Genomic DNA, 15,503 nt, shown 5'->3' with positions numbered 1-15,503 from the left:
TTTTAGAAGGTTTTGACTAATACTCAGTGTTATAAACGCTGAGAGAAATAGGGCAGATGCGTTTACTAACATTTAAAACTGAGCTCTGAGAAACAATGCTCTATGCTGTAAGTTCCCTCCCGGGAGATTTCACGCGTATTTGTCCCCCATGCCACCGCCAGGCAGTAGTCTTACTCCCTGGGTTATACCTGCTGTAATGTCTGCCCTCTCCTCTAGCCCGTGCCGCGTGCCACCCACCCGGTTAGTCCCCCTGAAGCTCAACTGTGAGCCTCCTGTTCTCCTCAAAAACAAAAGCGTGATGGCGGAACCGCTTAGCTTTGTATCTTAAGTCCATCGCATTCTGCCGCCATCACCCATTTTTGCTGCTTGTCCTGTCGCTTGCTTGCTCTAGTCATGCTGGTTACTCCTGCCTGCCTTTTCCTCGTGCTTTGTCTTCTCTGCCTGTTTATATTTTGCCTATTTCTAACTTGTTATTTAAATCCTCTATGAAGATTTCTTAAACCATTTCAATCTTACAATGACCCCTCTATCTTTTCATTTTAATGTTTATTTATTTTTGAGAGAGCAAGAGACAGAGTGTGAGCGAGGGAGGGGCAGAGAGAGAGGGAGACACAGAATCCGAAGCAGGCTTCAGGCTCTGAGCTGTCAGCACAGAGCCTGATGCGGGGCTCGAACTCACAAACCACAAGATCATGACCTGAGCCGAAGTCGGACGCTTACCTGACTGAGCCACCCAGGCGCCTCAGAATGACCCCTTTCTTATACCTATTTTCTATTTTATATAGAGTATCTAATCCATATTTAAATTTCAGGTTCTTTGATGACTTTTGTCTGTGACTTTGTGTAGTTCAGTACTATGATAAACATTTGGTTAGAAAAAAAAGGAAAAAAAGGTACAAAAATTCTTTTCCTTTAAGAAATTTGTCGAACAGGGGCACGTGGGTGGCTCAGTCGGTTAAGTGTCCAACTTCATCTCAGATCATGGTTTCGCGGTCTGTGAGTTCAAACCCCGCGTCGGGCTCTGTGCTGACGGCTCAGCCTGGGGCCTGTTTCGAATTCTGTGTCTCCTTCTCTCTCTGACCCTCCCCTGTTCATGCTCTGTCTCTCTCTGTCTCAAAAATAAATAAACATTATAAAAAAAAAGAAATTTGTCAAACAATGATTATATTTTATTTTTATGGTTATGTATTCACACACAGTGGAAACTGTTGTTGATACATACCTCTTGAGACATTTTGCTTTGCTAAAATAACCCTCCTTATGTCATATTATTATTATACCTGCTAATTATTAAAATGTTCATAACGTTCAGTGCTCTCAATGTCCCTGCAGGGTATCTCTATTTAAAGCCATTTTCTACAGTTTTGAGCAGTGTTCTGGTGAACTCTCTCTCCCTGTTCACCTACAAGGAGTAAAGAGTAAAGGGCAAGCGGAGGTTGCTGTCACCTTGTATCAGCATGTTTGTGTTCATCTGTGCACATTTGTCGCTTCCTTTCATCCCTCACTGTTTCCTGAGCTGGTAAGTTTGCTATCTGCTGGGCTACACTGAGACTACCCTTCTACTTTCTTTTCACTGAAGTTTTGATTTATATGCAGAAGAAAGGAACAGTTCATGTTTTCAGATGTCATTCTCTGAGTTTGCACATTTCACCCTATGATTCAGTTGTGTCTTAGGAAATGGTAATCCTAGAGCCCTGTGGTATTCAGATGTAATGGTCAGCCAGAACATTTGAGAAAACATTTTAGGTGGCAAGATATGGAAATATGGAGTGAAAAGAGAAAAAATGTTCGAACTTTACCTAATTCTGTTCCATAAAGAGAAGGAGAAGTAAGTAGTAGATTGTAGTACCAAGTCTGTAGATCTTAGGCATAATGTTGAGTTTCTTTAACGGAATTAAATTAGAAAAGATGTTGAGAAAATTGTGGGGAAGAAATTCTTAGGATTTACATAAGGATCAGTATCCTTTAAGATGTTTTACAGTGGTTAATATCTAGCACTAGAATCTTTGTGGATCCTAATGATTGAGTAAACACATTTAAAATCACTTTGGAATCTCCATAGCCCAGCATAATGCTTAACATACAGTAGGTGCTCATCAGTGTTGAGGCAATGGTGCTATAGGTTCTTTCAGATAGTAGAGAGTTGAACCTTCCCATTGAGGATCTGTTGTTATTTGGATTGTGATGGTGTTTTGTTGTTTTATTTTGAGAAATGTAATAGTAATCATAATTTATCATGAACTTTCTGTTTTTCATTAGGATGTTGCTCTGTTGAATGCTGTGCTTAGTGCTAATCTGATCACCTCTTTGTTAGCTATGGATACATGGTGCTTCCTTTCACGGTACGATGTATTTTTTTGGTTTTTGGATTGATTTATAGTAGTAACTAAGAGTAAATGATGTTATAATGTAAGCTTAAAGAAAATTTCTGTCTCAATAACCCTTTACCAGCTGCCCAAAATGGTTTGATTTCATAGCGTAGCACTAATTAGGAACTAGGTTCCCATTTTTGTTTCTCGGTTCAAGCCGATAGATAACTGTTGCCTAGGTAGTTTTGTATATTGTGCTGTTCCTTGGCCATGGATAAAATTGCAGGTTAGAATATTTAGTGCTTTTTAGAAGTTCATCTCCTTGCTTTTCTGAATAATTGTATGAATTATTTCATAAAGATTGTCTTCTCTTAAATCACAGGTATGGGACTGCTGAACTCTGTGCACACCATGTCACCATAGTGGCTCATCTGGTGAGGAGAATTACAAGGTCTAAAACACCTACTTTCCATGCAGTTCCTTTAAGGATACGATAATCTTAAAGAATGTGAATATCAAAAGGAGAAATAGTTTGATTGCTAAATTGTTTTGGCAGTTTCTTTGCTGTGCTTTAATTCTGACGTTATTGAGAAAGATGTATCAGAAACTGTAAAACTGCGGAAATTGTCTCATATTTTCAAAATCTTACAGGATTTCATTAACTGGTCTGAGAAAGAAAGACTAGGTTAACTGAGAATAAATTTAAAATTGAATGCAAAGTTGAAAATATAGTTGTAATGTTGCTTACTGAGAGTTATTCTTTTCTTTCTCCCTTTAATATGACTTAGACAAGGTGCCTCTTGATTTTATTGTCTCTCGGTCAGAATGATTTTGAGAGGAACTAATGTGACAGAAACTTACGCCTTTTGGGAAAGAAACATGCTTTGTGAACGGATATAAAGAGAAAATGATGTAGTGATGATTTAATCTTTGCAGTGTTGATCTTTTTTTGTTTCCAGATTTTGAGATGTTTGATATATTCCATATGATATGGTCATGATTTGTTTGTTATTTTGGGTTTTTTGTCCCTGACCTGTGATAAAGATCTTATGTGGGTCCATGTGTCTTTCATTTCTTAGTAGCTATTATGCCATATATTTCTTAGTTTACTGTTGAAAGATGTTGTAGACTAAATCCAGTGAGGTCCAGTGACCTGAACAGCTGGTCTGTATGTCTCCATGGCTAGTGGTCTGGAGCACTTACCCACTTCTGAATCCTTAGCACATCTTGTACAAAGCAGATCCATAGTAGTTTTTATGTTATGTATATTATTTTTCAAACCAAATAAAAGCTCTAGTACATTATGATAGGAATTGATTGCCAGGACATTGATCTTATAAATATCTTTTTTTTTTTTTTCAACGTTTTTTATTTATTTTTGGGACAGAGAGAGACAGAGCATGAACGGGGGAGGGGCAGAGAGAGAGGGAGACACAGAATCGGAAACAGGCTCCAGGCTCTGAGCCATCAGCCCAGAGCCCGACGCGGGGCTCGAACTCACGGACCGCGAGATCGTGACCTGGCTGAAGTCGGACGCTTAACCGACTGTGCCACCCAGGCACCCCGATCTTATAAAATCTTTTAATGGAGCTTCTGTCTTAGAGTTATACCTGTCTCTGCACTGTTGTGCTTAGATCGTACAAAATTCCGTGAACTGTCATTGAGTAGGGGATTAACATATCAAGTTATCATCAAAATAGTGATTCAAAATAGAAATCCCAAAAGGTTGTTTTTATTTTTCTTTATTTTTCCTTCAGATTTTTATTTAAATTCTAGTTAGCTAGCATGTGGCCTAATATTTTCAGGAGTAGAATTTAGTGACTCGTCACTTACATATAACATCCAGTGGTCAACACCAAAGGGTTGTTTTTAAATATGGTGTCAAAACCCTTTTCTCATAAAAATAATCTAGGTTAATGAAAGAAAAACAACTTATTTAAGAAAAGCTCTAAATAAAAAATCTGAATTATTTATAATCTTATATTCCAAAAGAGCTGCTGCTAATATTTGGGCATTTGAAAGCTTGTAAAAACTATGATTTTAAGTCTACTCTCCTCTCCTGTCTTTTCCCAGATAAAATCTTGTCCTGGAGAATGTTACCAGCTCACCAACCTATCGATACTATTCAGGCGGCTCTTTTTCTTCATGGCCCCACCCCAGCAGGCAAGGATATGATCTTAGTCACTGTCTTTGGGTAGCTGCTGAGAATTGGATTCAGACTCTCTGAAAGCTTCCCATTGCCCCATTTATGGTACATTTGAATGTTGACATGATCTGAGTATAAATTTTTAACGTATTGATTGCTTTGCTTATTGCTTTTAGGTGGGTTTAGATTTTGATGTTGTTAAAGAAAAATGAGAGCCATCCAGTGTAGTCAAAGTGATAAAAGTGGATTTTATTTTGGGATTGTTGCTATAGGGAAAAAGAGGCCTCAGTGTAGAACTGGGCTCGAGTCTGAATACAGCACAGACTGGGAGGGATTCACATTCAGGGAGCAAGGTGTAGGTCAGGAGGTGAAAACTGCTGAGAGGAAGTGGTGATTCTTGCTAAACACAGACCAAGGTGATAAAATATCAAGGCTGAGGATGCTTCCTAAAAGGACTTAGCAGAATTCTTGCTAAACCTGGATGCTGCAAGCCCAGGGATGGACACAATCCCAGATGGAAGACGAGTTGAGAAGAGGCTTGGAAGAAGAGCCTGACTTAAGTTTGGTCAGGAGAGAGCCTTTGTCGCTGTCTTTGCTGCAAGTTACAGACAGTCATTGTCTTCCCAAAATATATCTTTCCCGTTGTTTCTCAGCCATTTAAGATATTGACATGAGAAAGTTCTATATGCCCTTCTTCCCCTTTTAATTTATTGTGAAGACCGAGAATATCTGTATGCCCTTAATGATGTCTCTTATTTTTTACGGCAAATAAGCTGAACTTTTTTGGGAAGATGGAAAGTACGATGAGCCTTAGTTGATTGCTCTTGTGAGGAAAGCCAGCTTTGCCACGATACAGGAGAGTCTCTGACTACGGACACCTGTGTCGGCCAGTGCAGTCCCTTGGACTAGCGCTTTGCAGCTGTTTCAGGAGCTGCTTAGGGCTTTTTGAAACATCTAGGCTCCTGGACCTTCTCCTGTGAATGGGGTGGGTGCAGAGTGGAGGCAGTACAGTGAGGCCCAGGCATTTGTGTTATTATTGTCGTTGGAATTCCTACATGATTCTGACATGGATACGAGCTTGGGAACCACTAGGTCAGTGAAGGGGGTTTGAATCCTGTCTAACTGTGACCTTGGGCACAGCATCCTTTCCAAACCTCTTTCCCTGTCTATAGAATGGCGGATATGTGTTAACTATTTTGAAAAATTTTGTAACGACCCAGACGTAATACAGGCGAAACACTTAGCATAGTGCCGTGCTTACAAGGGTGCTCAGTAAATATTGGGAGTCGTTTCTGAATAGAGTATTTGCCTCAAGTCCATGTCTACTTTCCTGCCTGAGAGAAGCTGGACAGGCACCAGAGGAGCCATGCTGGCCTCCTAGCCCCCTTCCTTGCAGGTGGTGCCGATGCCGAAAGCACACCGGGCCCACCTGCTAGCCTTCTAGAAAACACAGAAGTGTTGCTCTTCTCCTCTCCAAAACCCCCAAAGAGTTGTCTGCTCCACGTCCCTTCAGATTTTAATCCCTTTTATTCCCCTCTCAGGGGTCTTTCTCTTGGTTTCTGGGACACTGTTCTTCACAGGGGCCCCGTGAACTGGGAAGCCCTTCCTGAGGGTCCGTTTAACCTCAGTTTTCTCATTTATTAAATGGGAATAAAATTGTCCTTTTCCCAGTGTTGTTGTGAAATTTTAACTTGTAGAATACTACAACTCAGGGTGAATGATCTAAGCGAGGTCTAGAAATGTGGTTGTAAATAAACTCTAGTTAATGTTTAGAGACATCTTAGACACTCCTCAGTTGTCTAAGTTTTTCCAAATAATTGAGGCTATCAGATTTGGAAGTTAGGAATATTTGAGAGGTTACTTTTAACTTTTTCCCTCAGTTATCAAATACTGGTTTCCTGGTCAGCTTACTGTGCTTAAATTTAAAGGGACATGTCTGAATTTGAATTCTTGTCTGAGAGTCCGTGGCATTTAGCTAATCCTAAAACTGAGGTACTAACCTTCCCTAGACAGAGCTGAGACTTGAGGTTCGAAACGCGAGCTGCTCGAAGGGAACACTTCACAAGTGTTCCTTCTCCTGCCAGGCTCTGCTCTTTCTCCTTTTCCCTGAGGACGTGATCCCTCCTCCTGAAGGAAGGAGGGAGGGAACGGGCCTTCTTTGAGATGGACTGGGCTGCGTTCTGGGCACTTCACTTCTTGGAGTTCCCGCGTCAGCCATGGGTGGGATCCGTGGTGTTAACGTTCATTCTGCACATGAAGACACAGTAGCTCAGGGAAACTCACCATGACGAACGGCTGGGCCGGGATCTGTGCCAGATCCGTCTTACTCCATCCAAAAGCTGTGCTTATATCGCCCCGGCCCCGGCTCCTCTCTCAGCTCTTCTGCAGGCGGCTGTTCCGGGGCTTCCTGTTCGCAGGGTGCCGGTCTGCCTCCTTGTCCCTGTAGCTGTGAAATCTGCTTTTCTTGTTGAGGTGTGTAAAGCTCGCTCATTAATTTTTAATAGCGCTTTGTTTAAAAGAAAAAACTTGGAAACCACTGTGCTATATATCATGATACCAGAAAGAACATATAATCTGGTAGAAACTACAAATTTATTAAAGTGCTCATGGTGAAAGGTGCTACGTAAGGAGTACCAAAACTGGCACAAATCAGGTTTTGTTGGGTGTTCATAACTTAGAAGATCATTTGTGGGGAGGTATGGGTGGGAATGGGGGGAATAGGGGAAGCTGTTGGAGATGGAGGCATTTGTGACATAGGCTAAAGGATGGGGGAGGAAGGGCGGCTGGGACAGGGGTGAAGGGGGAGAGCACGCGCTGGGGAAAAGGAGAGACAAGCAGCGAAGCTGGAAGTAATTACTGTTTGCACACAGGATGGTATCTTTTTAAAAGGTGAAATAAAAACCCAGATTTTGTATTAGTGGTGCAGCATTAACATAGCGAAAATAGTTGATCCCAGTTCAGTGATGTTTTACTTAAAAAAAAAAAAAAAAAGTGTGGCAATAATTTGGGGGGAACTGCCAGTAAATAGGGAGATTAAAATGTGTTTCTGTTTCAATATGGAGAGTAATTATTGATATCCTATTATCTCTTTCAGTGTGTAACTGTTAATAATATTTCTGTTTTATAGAAACGAGCAAAAGTACAAGGTTACTGAGAGCAAAGGATTTAATATACGTGGTTTAAGTAGACTGATAGTTGTGTAGCCATTTTTATCTAAAATAAAAAGTACTATGAAAAGGAAAAAAGTACTGTCAGTATTTGCATTTTAAGCCCACGGTTGTATTTTTCCTCTCTTCTCAATTTTAACAAGGGAAGTCCTAAGTCTCTGCAAATTATTCACTTCTACTTCACTCCTTATGAACTGTTGTTAGCACTGGCAGTTTTAAATATATTTTTTAAGTTTTATTTATTTATTTTGGGAAAGAGAGAGAGCATGGGGGAGGGGCAGAGAAGGGAGAGAGAGAGAGAGAGAGAGAGAGAGAGAGAGAGAGAGAGAATCCCAAGCAGGTTCCACATTGTCAGTGCAGAGCCCAATGTGGGGCTCAAACCCACAACCACAAGATCATGACCTGAGCCGAAATCAAGAGTCAGACACTTAACTGACTGAGCCACCCCAGTGCCCCTGAATATTTAAAATTGTATTGAGACTGGGGTTTTCAAACTCAAAATAGTAAATAAATCACTTTTTCTATGTAATAAATTTTGTCAACACCTACCCTTTTATGTTGTCCAGGGCATTATTATTTGTAATTTCTATTTTGGCAAGGGAACTAGTTCATTCACTCACTGGATTTTATTATAAAGAAAGGTCATGTTCAGCTGATGTCTATCAGTTGGCACATTTCTCTTGGCCCTCCTGATGCAGTTTGGTTTCATGAATAAAGCTGCTTATTATAATAGACACATAGCTCATCACAGGGTCCATTTTTCTGGCTTTATCAGCTGTCCCAGAAGATAGCCACACAATTTCTCCCTTGTTTTGACAGCTAAATGTTGTCTGCAAACAAAATCCAAATATAAATATGATACACAATGTGAGAAAATTACTCTGTCAAATTTAACATGGTAGGGTTTTTTTTTTTTAATATAGGAAGTTTTCATCAAGTAGATTTGAGATACTACAAATTGAATTATTCTTCTTAAAAAATTATATTAATATACTTCCTAGGTTATATTTAATTTAGAAATTCAGTGCACCATTATTTTTGCTGTTTTTCCACTGGAAACTATTATTTTAACTTTTTGTTTTTTTAATGTTTGTGTTCTGTTTTTAGTTAGTCTGCTGATGCCTCATTTTTAACAAACTAGTGCTGTTTTTCTGTTAACTTGGCAAAGGCTTTGAATTATTTCAGTGGTAGAATGGATTTGCTAGCCACATGATTCTGAACTGGTGGCTTACGTTTGTGAAACAAATTCTGTGTGTCCTCTGAGAGCAAAGCCAACTAGCCTAGTGGAATAATCGAACCGATGAGCTTTGCTTCTTTCTGTAGGTCCTTTGTTCTAATCAGCTGAGATAACAGTAAGCCGCCAGGGTTGGCCGAATCGCTCTTTTGGCATACCTTGGAATATTACTTTTGACTTAACAAGGTCACGAGCACACATGTTCTTAGGAAAATAATAGACTTACTGGGTAGGATAAAATAGCTACCTGACTAATAATGAAATCGATTATTTTTAACATCTCTCAGTGCCTACATATCATGTTCCACTTAAACTGCGTTTTGCATTTGCAAACAAATGCAACAACAGCAAATACAATAATGCATGTTTGTGTCATTTACCTTGGTCTGGTCCTTGTCAGTTAAAAGCTTTTTAAAAACATAAACAGTGGGAGCCAGTTCTCCGCTTTTGTGTATCCATTCATCAGATCGTCTTCTGTTACTCTTCAATTTTTTTCAGGTGGAGTTTATCCAGAAATTTTCCCCCAGAGAAGCAGAAAATCTGTCTCTGTGGCAATATATTTCCTTCCAGGCATTACCTGCCGAGCTTAGGAAACAAGCCGCACAAGAGGTCGTCGGAGTAGGCATTGCACGGTGTACGGAGTGGCTAAGCAATAGTCGTACTTTGGGAGAGCTTGACTCTCTGGTAAGAAAAGAATTTTGATTGATTTGGTTCATTTGGTAACTGTTTATTGAGCACTACTTAAGGTACTAGTGATGGGTTGTTAATAAGAAGGATACAGTCTCTGCCCTCAGGTTAGAAACTAGCAAGCTTTCAGATTCTTCGTTGTAAAGGGGTCTGTGAGAAACACTCCATCTTGATGTAAATTACATTGGGGACTGAGGGTCTGCAGTTCAAGACACACTGGACCAAGATGAAACTCAGTATGAAATATTTTATTTGCAGTGATTTTGCTGACACATCATTAGATTAGGCAGACATGACTCTTCTATTTGACAAAATGCAGCCCCCATTTTAGACACACCTATTCTGAGTCTTTAAAAATCTTTTTTTTTTCAACGTTTATTTATTTTTTTTTGGGACACAGACAGAGCATGAACGGGGGAGGGGCAGAGAGAGAGGGAGACACAGAATTGGAAACAGGCTCCAGGCTCTGAGCCATCAGCCCAGAGCCTGACACGGGGCTCGAACCCACCGCGAGATTGTGACCTGGCTGAAGTCGGACGCTTAACCGACTGCGCCACCCAGGCGCCCCATCTGAGTCTTTATGTAGTTCTTACAAGCTTTATGTTCCCTCTTAATGAAACATAAAAGAAGTTCATCTAGAAGAAGTAAAAACTACACGATTTTTTAAAATTGAAAAATTGACTATACTACATGTGGTTCAGTTTTCCACTTTAGTATCATTTTCTCCTTCATTTATTTCATCCAGCAAACATATTTTGAACACTCTTGTGTGCCAAGCACTGTTCTAGGCATTGGGGATAGAATAGGGAACAAAACAAAAATTCCTGTTCTCATGAACTTGTACTCTAGCTCAGGTGTGGACAGTAAGATAAGTAATGAATATATTTGTAAATGTTTTAGATTAGTTTGGGATAAGTGGAGAAAAATCAAGCAGGGATGGGGACAGGATATTCAAGGGGCTAGGGGTCTATTTGCAATTTTAAATTATGAGGTCAGGGTTTTTTCAAGGCTTAGATCTCCACACTGAGTGTAAGTGTTCTGACACTGTTCTATTCATGGCTCTTGATAATTAAGTCTAAAGGAGCTGAGGCCCCAGAGGTTATGAATAACTTATAACTCTGCATAAAAACCTGTGTCAAATTTGTATTCTAAGACCCAGTGCCATCTTTTCAGCTACTTCATTAATACATTTTATTAAAAAATAATTTTAATAAAATAAAATTTTATTAAAAATAATTTTTTAAATTATCAGGATAATTTAAAACATACACACATATTAAAGGAAATACAAGTTTTTATTTGCATTTATTTTGAGATAACTTTGAAATACACAGGAGTAACTTAGATTGTTCAGGTTTTACATTTATTGTGCACTGATCTTTGCAGTTGAAGATAAAACATTTTTTGGAGTAGGCAAAATAATGCACCTGTTTTCTAAACTTGAATATATCTTTGCCCTGACCAAAACTTTATTTCAGCAGGTCATTTTACATGCTTATTTGTAGAAGGAAATAGGTAAATCTTAAATTAAAAGCTGTGTGCTAATCCTTCAAACTTAAATGTTGTTGAAGTATGATGGGTTAAAGGCATTGTTACTAATCATTACGTGCAGCCCACTGCACCCCTGGCCAGTCAGAGAGAGAGATTCCATATATAGATAAGAGCAGATCCAGATAAGACGGTTTTTAGTTTCAAGTTCTAGATAGTGTACTTCTCAAGTATTGTATTTGTTTATTGAATGCAGAGTGTTGTTGAGGAATTTTAAAGATTAATTATGAAACAACAGCAATAATAAAAATCTAGTAATGGTAAGAGATTGCTAGGTGCGTCATGTGAAAAAAATAGACTCTAGTTGATGAATATTATAAAATTAGCTTGATTATATGGACAGTCTGTATCATTGTATTAAAATACAATGCTGTTTCCATTTTGATATTAAACTTTAACCTAAAAGGAAAAAAAATGTAGAAAATGAAGCAGATGTTTGTCTATAAGGAAAATTATTTTTAATAAAATGTTTTAATGAAGTAGCTGAAAAGATGGCATTGGGTCTTAGAACACACACTGGCCACGGGTTTTTATGCAGAGTTACAAGTTATCCATAACCTCTGGGGCCTCGGCTCCTTTAGACTGGGATCTAACCTCAGTTCTTTCCCTCTGTCTCCACTTACAGAACACACAGCTTTCTGCTTTGCTTGCTGTGTGTAATTCTGCTAGTGAAGCTTTGGATATTGCACAGCAGACTGCAATTCTGGAAATTGGGAGTCAGCTTTGGGCATTTTTAAACACTACGCTGGTAAGGAAAGCAGCTGATAATTTCTCCGGAGAACAAATAAAATACTGAAAAAAGAATAGCACCAAAATTTCCCTGTAGAGTGAAATGTATGTAATTTCTTTAGGTGCTTGATAGAACTTGCAATCAGAACTTAAAATACCTATTTGTGCTCTTTGAACCAGTTCTTTTTGAGTGTGACAGGATTCCACTAGTAAAACTAGAGCCTAGTAGAGTGAGTGACAGTCCAGCTAACTATTTTCATGACCATTTGGACCCTATTAAAAAAAATCAAACCCTTCTTGGTATTGTTTCTCTTCTCTGTTGGGTTAGTATAGCCTGTTTCTGTGGTTCTGGGGTCATGAAATCTTTTGGGCAGTGGAGAGTGACCTGGCCTAAAGGCGGCAGGGACAAGTGGATGGCTATGGCTGCTTTGTGTTCCTCTTCCCCAGCGATGGCAGAGGCCAGGTGACAGGCTAGAATTGGGATGATGGGTGTCCCACAGATGATTGTGGTTTCCAAATGACATTTAGTTTAAAAATCTAAATAGGACATTTGTTTTCTTTGAGTAGTGCCAGCTGCTGGAAGCTGAAGGCAACATTCACACTTTTGGTAAATAATAGAAATGGTTTTGCAGATAATGTTTTATCATTAAAATTTACGTATGGTTAAATTTCCCTTCTTTAGTATTTTAACTTCAGGAAGTGCTTTCCCCCAATCCTCACAAATCATTCAGTAAATATTCATTGAGGATCTCTCTGCTGGTGATCTAGCTTACCATATCATGATAGAAACCACAGTTACAGAGAAGAGAAATGGAATTTCTGGTCATGTGATCTTGAGCAAATTATTTAACCTCTCTGCCCCTTTTTCTTATTTTTTGGTAAAGTGAGGGTAGTAAGAGCTACTTCGTACAGTTATAAGGTATATGTGAGGTAATATAAAACACTTAGCATATTGCCTAGTGTATAATAAATGTTCATTAAAAGGTAGCTATTTTCATGTAATTGAAAATTTTCACCAAAATTATTTTGTGTTTCTTATTTAAGGTAACAGGTCAACCTTATGTTCAGCAGACACTTAGCCTTTTACTTTCACTGTTGGGATTTTTCATTCAAACTCTAGATCCTCATCTGATAAGTCAGGTAAGAACAGTGAACAAATTGTTGATACTTTGCTGAGGAAATTATTGAACTGGTATGACCTAAAATAGCTTTGTAGAAACAGCCCTTTTTAGCGATTTGTTGCTCAGTTTGCTTGTTCCCCCTTTCCTGCTGGACTGAATGTAGACGTCACAGGTTTGCTTTATCTTAGGGCGGTCCCCTCATTTCTTTCACTCATCCAGTAGAGTATGGTTAGGATACAGGCTGTTGGTTCAGCCCATATCTGTTCTTTCCTATCTCCCTGATGCCAAATAGTCCAAGCTTTAACTGCCCCAGAACATCTCTGAGACCAGGAGTCATAGCTCATATGTGAACTTTGCATGCATACCGTGCTCAAATGTATTTCAGCAGCTGTGGGAGTGCAGAATATAAGCAATGTGGACTTAGGGACCATCTTCACGGTCTCTTTGAAAGCATGATTCTGACGTAAAGGACTACTGAATTTTCTCTCTGGCCCCCAGCCTGCATGGCTGGAGCAGGCAGGACGAGGTCACTGTCGGGGGGATCCTTTTGATGCTGCCTAGTCACTGCCTGCCTTTGGCGTTTCTAAGCCGATACAGAGAGGAGACGGCAAAAGGCCTCCGTCTCCTCTGAAATGATTCAGAGGCTTTGGAATTAGTCCATCTTGGACAGAACTGATCCCCCAAATCGAGAGTTGGCTTAAGCTTACAGGCACATTAAGAAATAAACAGTTACGAGGTAAAACTAATCATTCCTTGGAGGAGGATGGAAGGAATAATACCTTATCACAGGACCGTATATGCTGGAAAGCAGAACTACTAACACTTTGTTTTTTAGTAGCTTGGTTAGCGGTTGTGCACATTCACAACTTGGCATTAACAAATACATACTAATGAGGTGCAGTTTTAAATTACATATTTATAAAAAAATTACATATTTATATATGCATAATATGTATATGTGTATATATGTACATATGTATATGTATTATATTAAATATATGTATATATGTATTATAGTAAGTAAATTACAAATTCTATATGCATAACATGGATTAACTAAATTACAGAGAATGAGAATACAGTAAAATCATTGACTCAGACTTTGTGGATTCTGAAGTTTCTAATCTTTTTTGAAAAATCAAATATGGATAATTTTGATAGAATTGTGTCTACCTTTAAAAAACCCACATAACTAAAGTTCTAAAATTTCAGCATAAGTAAATTGTTCATTTAGGTGTTGCTTCTTTTATAGGAGACTTTATCTCTGTGTTCCTTTAAACCAGGGATTGGCAAACTATGGCTTCCTGGCTAGGTTCTCCCTTCCTGTTTATAGGACAAGAGCTAAGGATGATTTTTACATTTTTAAAGGTTTGTAAAATAAAAACTAAAAAACAAAAAAAAAAAAAACAAGGCGTATGCAGCAGGGAACATACTACCTACAAAGCCTAAAGTATTTACCACCTGGCCCTTCATAGAAAGTTTGCCGATCCCTGCTTTAAATAATGAATTTCCGTCACTATAATTTATAATACAGAACAACTATTAAGGATTTGAAAGGAGAGCACTGGTATGTAATTTTTCAGGAAGATACTTTTTTATTTTTAACAGCAATTGGGAGGATGAATACTGTAATAATTGGGTCAGGCATTTGTTTTTCTTCAAATTCCACTTGTGAAGTGTAGGCTTTGTTGAGTGTTCAGCTGTTTTGGGTTTTGTTGTGTTTTCCCTTCCACACATCCATCAAAATCTTACTCATTAGGTCTCTACAAAATACTTGTTTTCATTTCTAACTGTTCTTTGCCACTTTAGGTAGTAACTTTGCAGACCTCACTGCTTAAATTAGAGCCTCCTGACCATGTTTGTTTGGCAGTGCTTGATTTTGTATCTTCTCTGGGAAATTTTTTTATACCTCAAGCTATCCAGGTAATATTCTTCATGCTTTTGTTCCCCAAATTCCTTTAATTCTTTTGTTAACAAAATCTCTGTAAGAATTAGTAAAATTTTCAGGCTTCTGATTTCTGTCTGAAATTCTGTGGATTGTTGACAATGAAAGTTGGGGGGGGGGATGTATTTTGTGAAGAGAGGATGACTTTGTCAAAATAGAACTCATTGTAAGTTTTTTTCTTTTTAGAAAAATACATTTTGACATACAAATAATTTAGAGTTGGCGGTAGCCTGAGAGTCTCATTCCAGTTGGCCTTTAGTACACAATGTCTCTGAGGAAGGCAGACATTTGTCTTCTAGGGAATAGTATATAATGAGGAAATTGGGTAATTTATCAAACTGTATATACTCTTGGTTTTATATCCATGAGAAAGAACTTGTTTGTTAAGACAATGTTTTTAAAATGTTGCAAAGTATATATAATTGGCAAATGGATATTTATGTATAAATTATACTGCAGGGGTCTGACAATATACTACTTAATTTCCAGATACAACCTCCTGAACTGAATTTTGCCTTCCTTATTACTGTGGTCAGTCTAGATAGTTAGTGGCTTTTTTCACGTCCATGGGTGATGACAACCTTGTCATGTAATTGGAGCAAAAGTATGATGGATGT

The 15,503-nt window shown here is 38.6% G+C and overlaps 1 protein-coding gene across 7 annotated transcripts in view; it reads left to right on the top strand.

The window, feature by feature from the left end:
• The window catches only part of FIRRM (FIGNL1 interacting regulator of recombination and mitosis), a 45,012-nt gene that overhangs the window by 24,590 nt on the left and 4,919 nt on the right, over nucleotides 1–15,503 (top strand). For 6 of the 7 annotated variants that reach the window (XM_027046460.2, XM_027046459.2, XM_053209386.1 and 3 more), the window contains 8 exons: nucleotides 1,333–1,519; nucleotides 2,260–2,342; nucleotides 2,692–2,743; nucleotides 4,383–4,472; nucleotides 9,355–9,540; nucleotides 11,717–11,839; nucleotides 12,865–12,960; nucleotides 14,751–14,864. In XM_027046460.2, the coding sequence (XP_026902261.2) occupies nucleotides 1,333–1,519; nucleotides 2,260–2,342; nucleotides 2,692–2,743; nucleotides 4,383–4,472; nucleotides 9,355–9,540; nucleotides 11,717–11,839; nucleotides 12,865–12,960; nucleotides 14,751–14,864 (931 nt within the window). The remainder of the gene's footprint in view (nucleotides 1–1,332; nucleotides 1,520–2,259; nucleotides 2,343–2,691; nucleotides 2,744–4,382; nucleotides 4,473–9,354; nucleotides 9,541–11,716; nucleotides 11,840–12,864; nucleotides 12,961–14,750; nucleotides 14,865–15,503) is intronic. The other variant, XM_053209383.1, reaches the window with a different exon arrangement.

The sequence above is a fragment of the Acinonyx jubatus genome, chromosome E4, assembly GCF_027475565.1.
Source record: "Acinonyx jubatus isolate Ajub_Pintada_27869175 chromosome E4, VMU_Ajub_asm_v1.0, whole genome shotgun sequence".
Classification (NCBI taxonomy): Eukaryota; Metazoa; Chordata; class Mammalia; order Carnivora; family Felidae; genus Acinonyx; species Acinonyx jubatus.
Note: the sequence above shows the minus strand (reverse complement) of the source record. Positions and strands in the feature narration are given on the sequence as shown.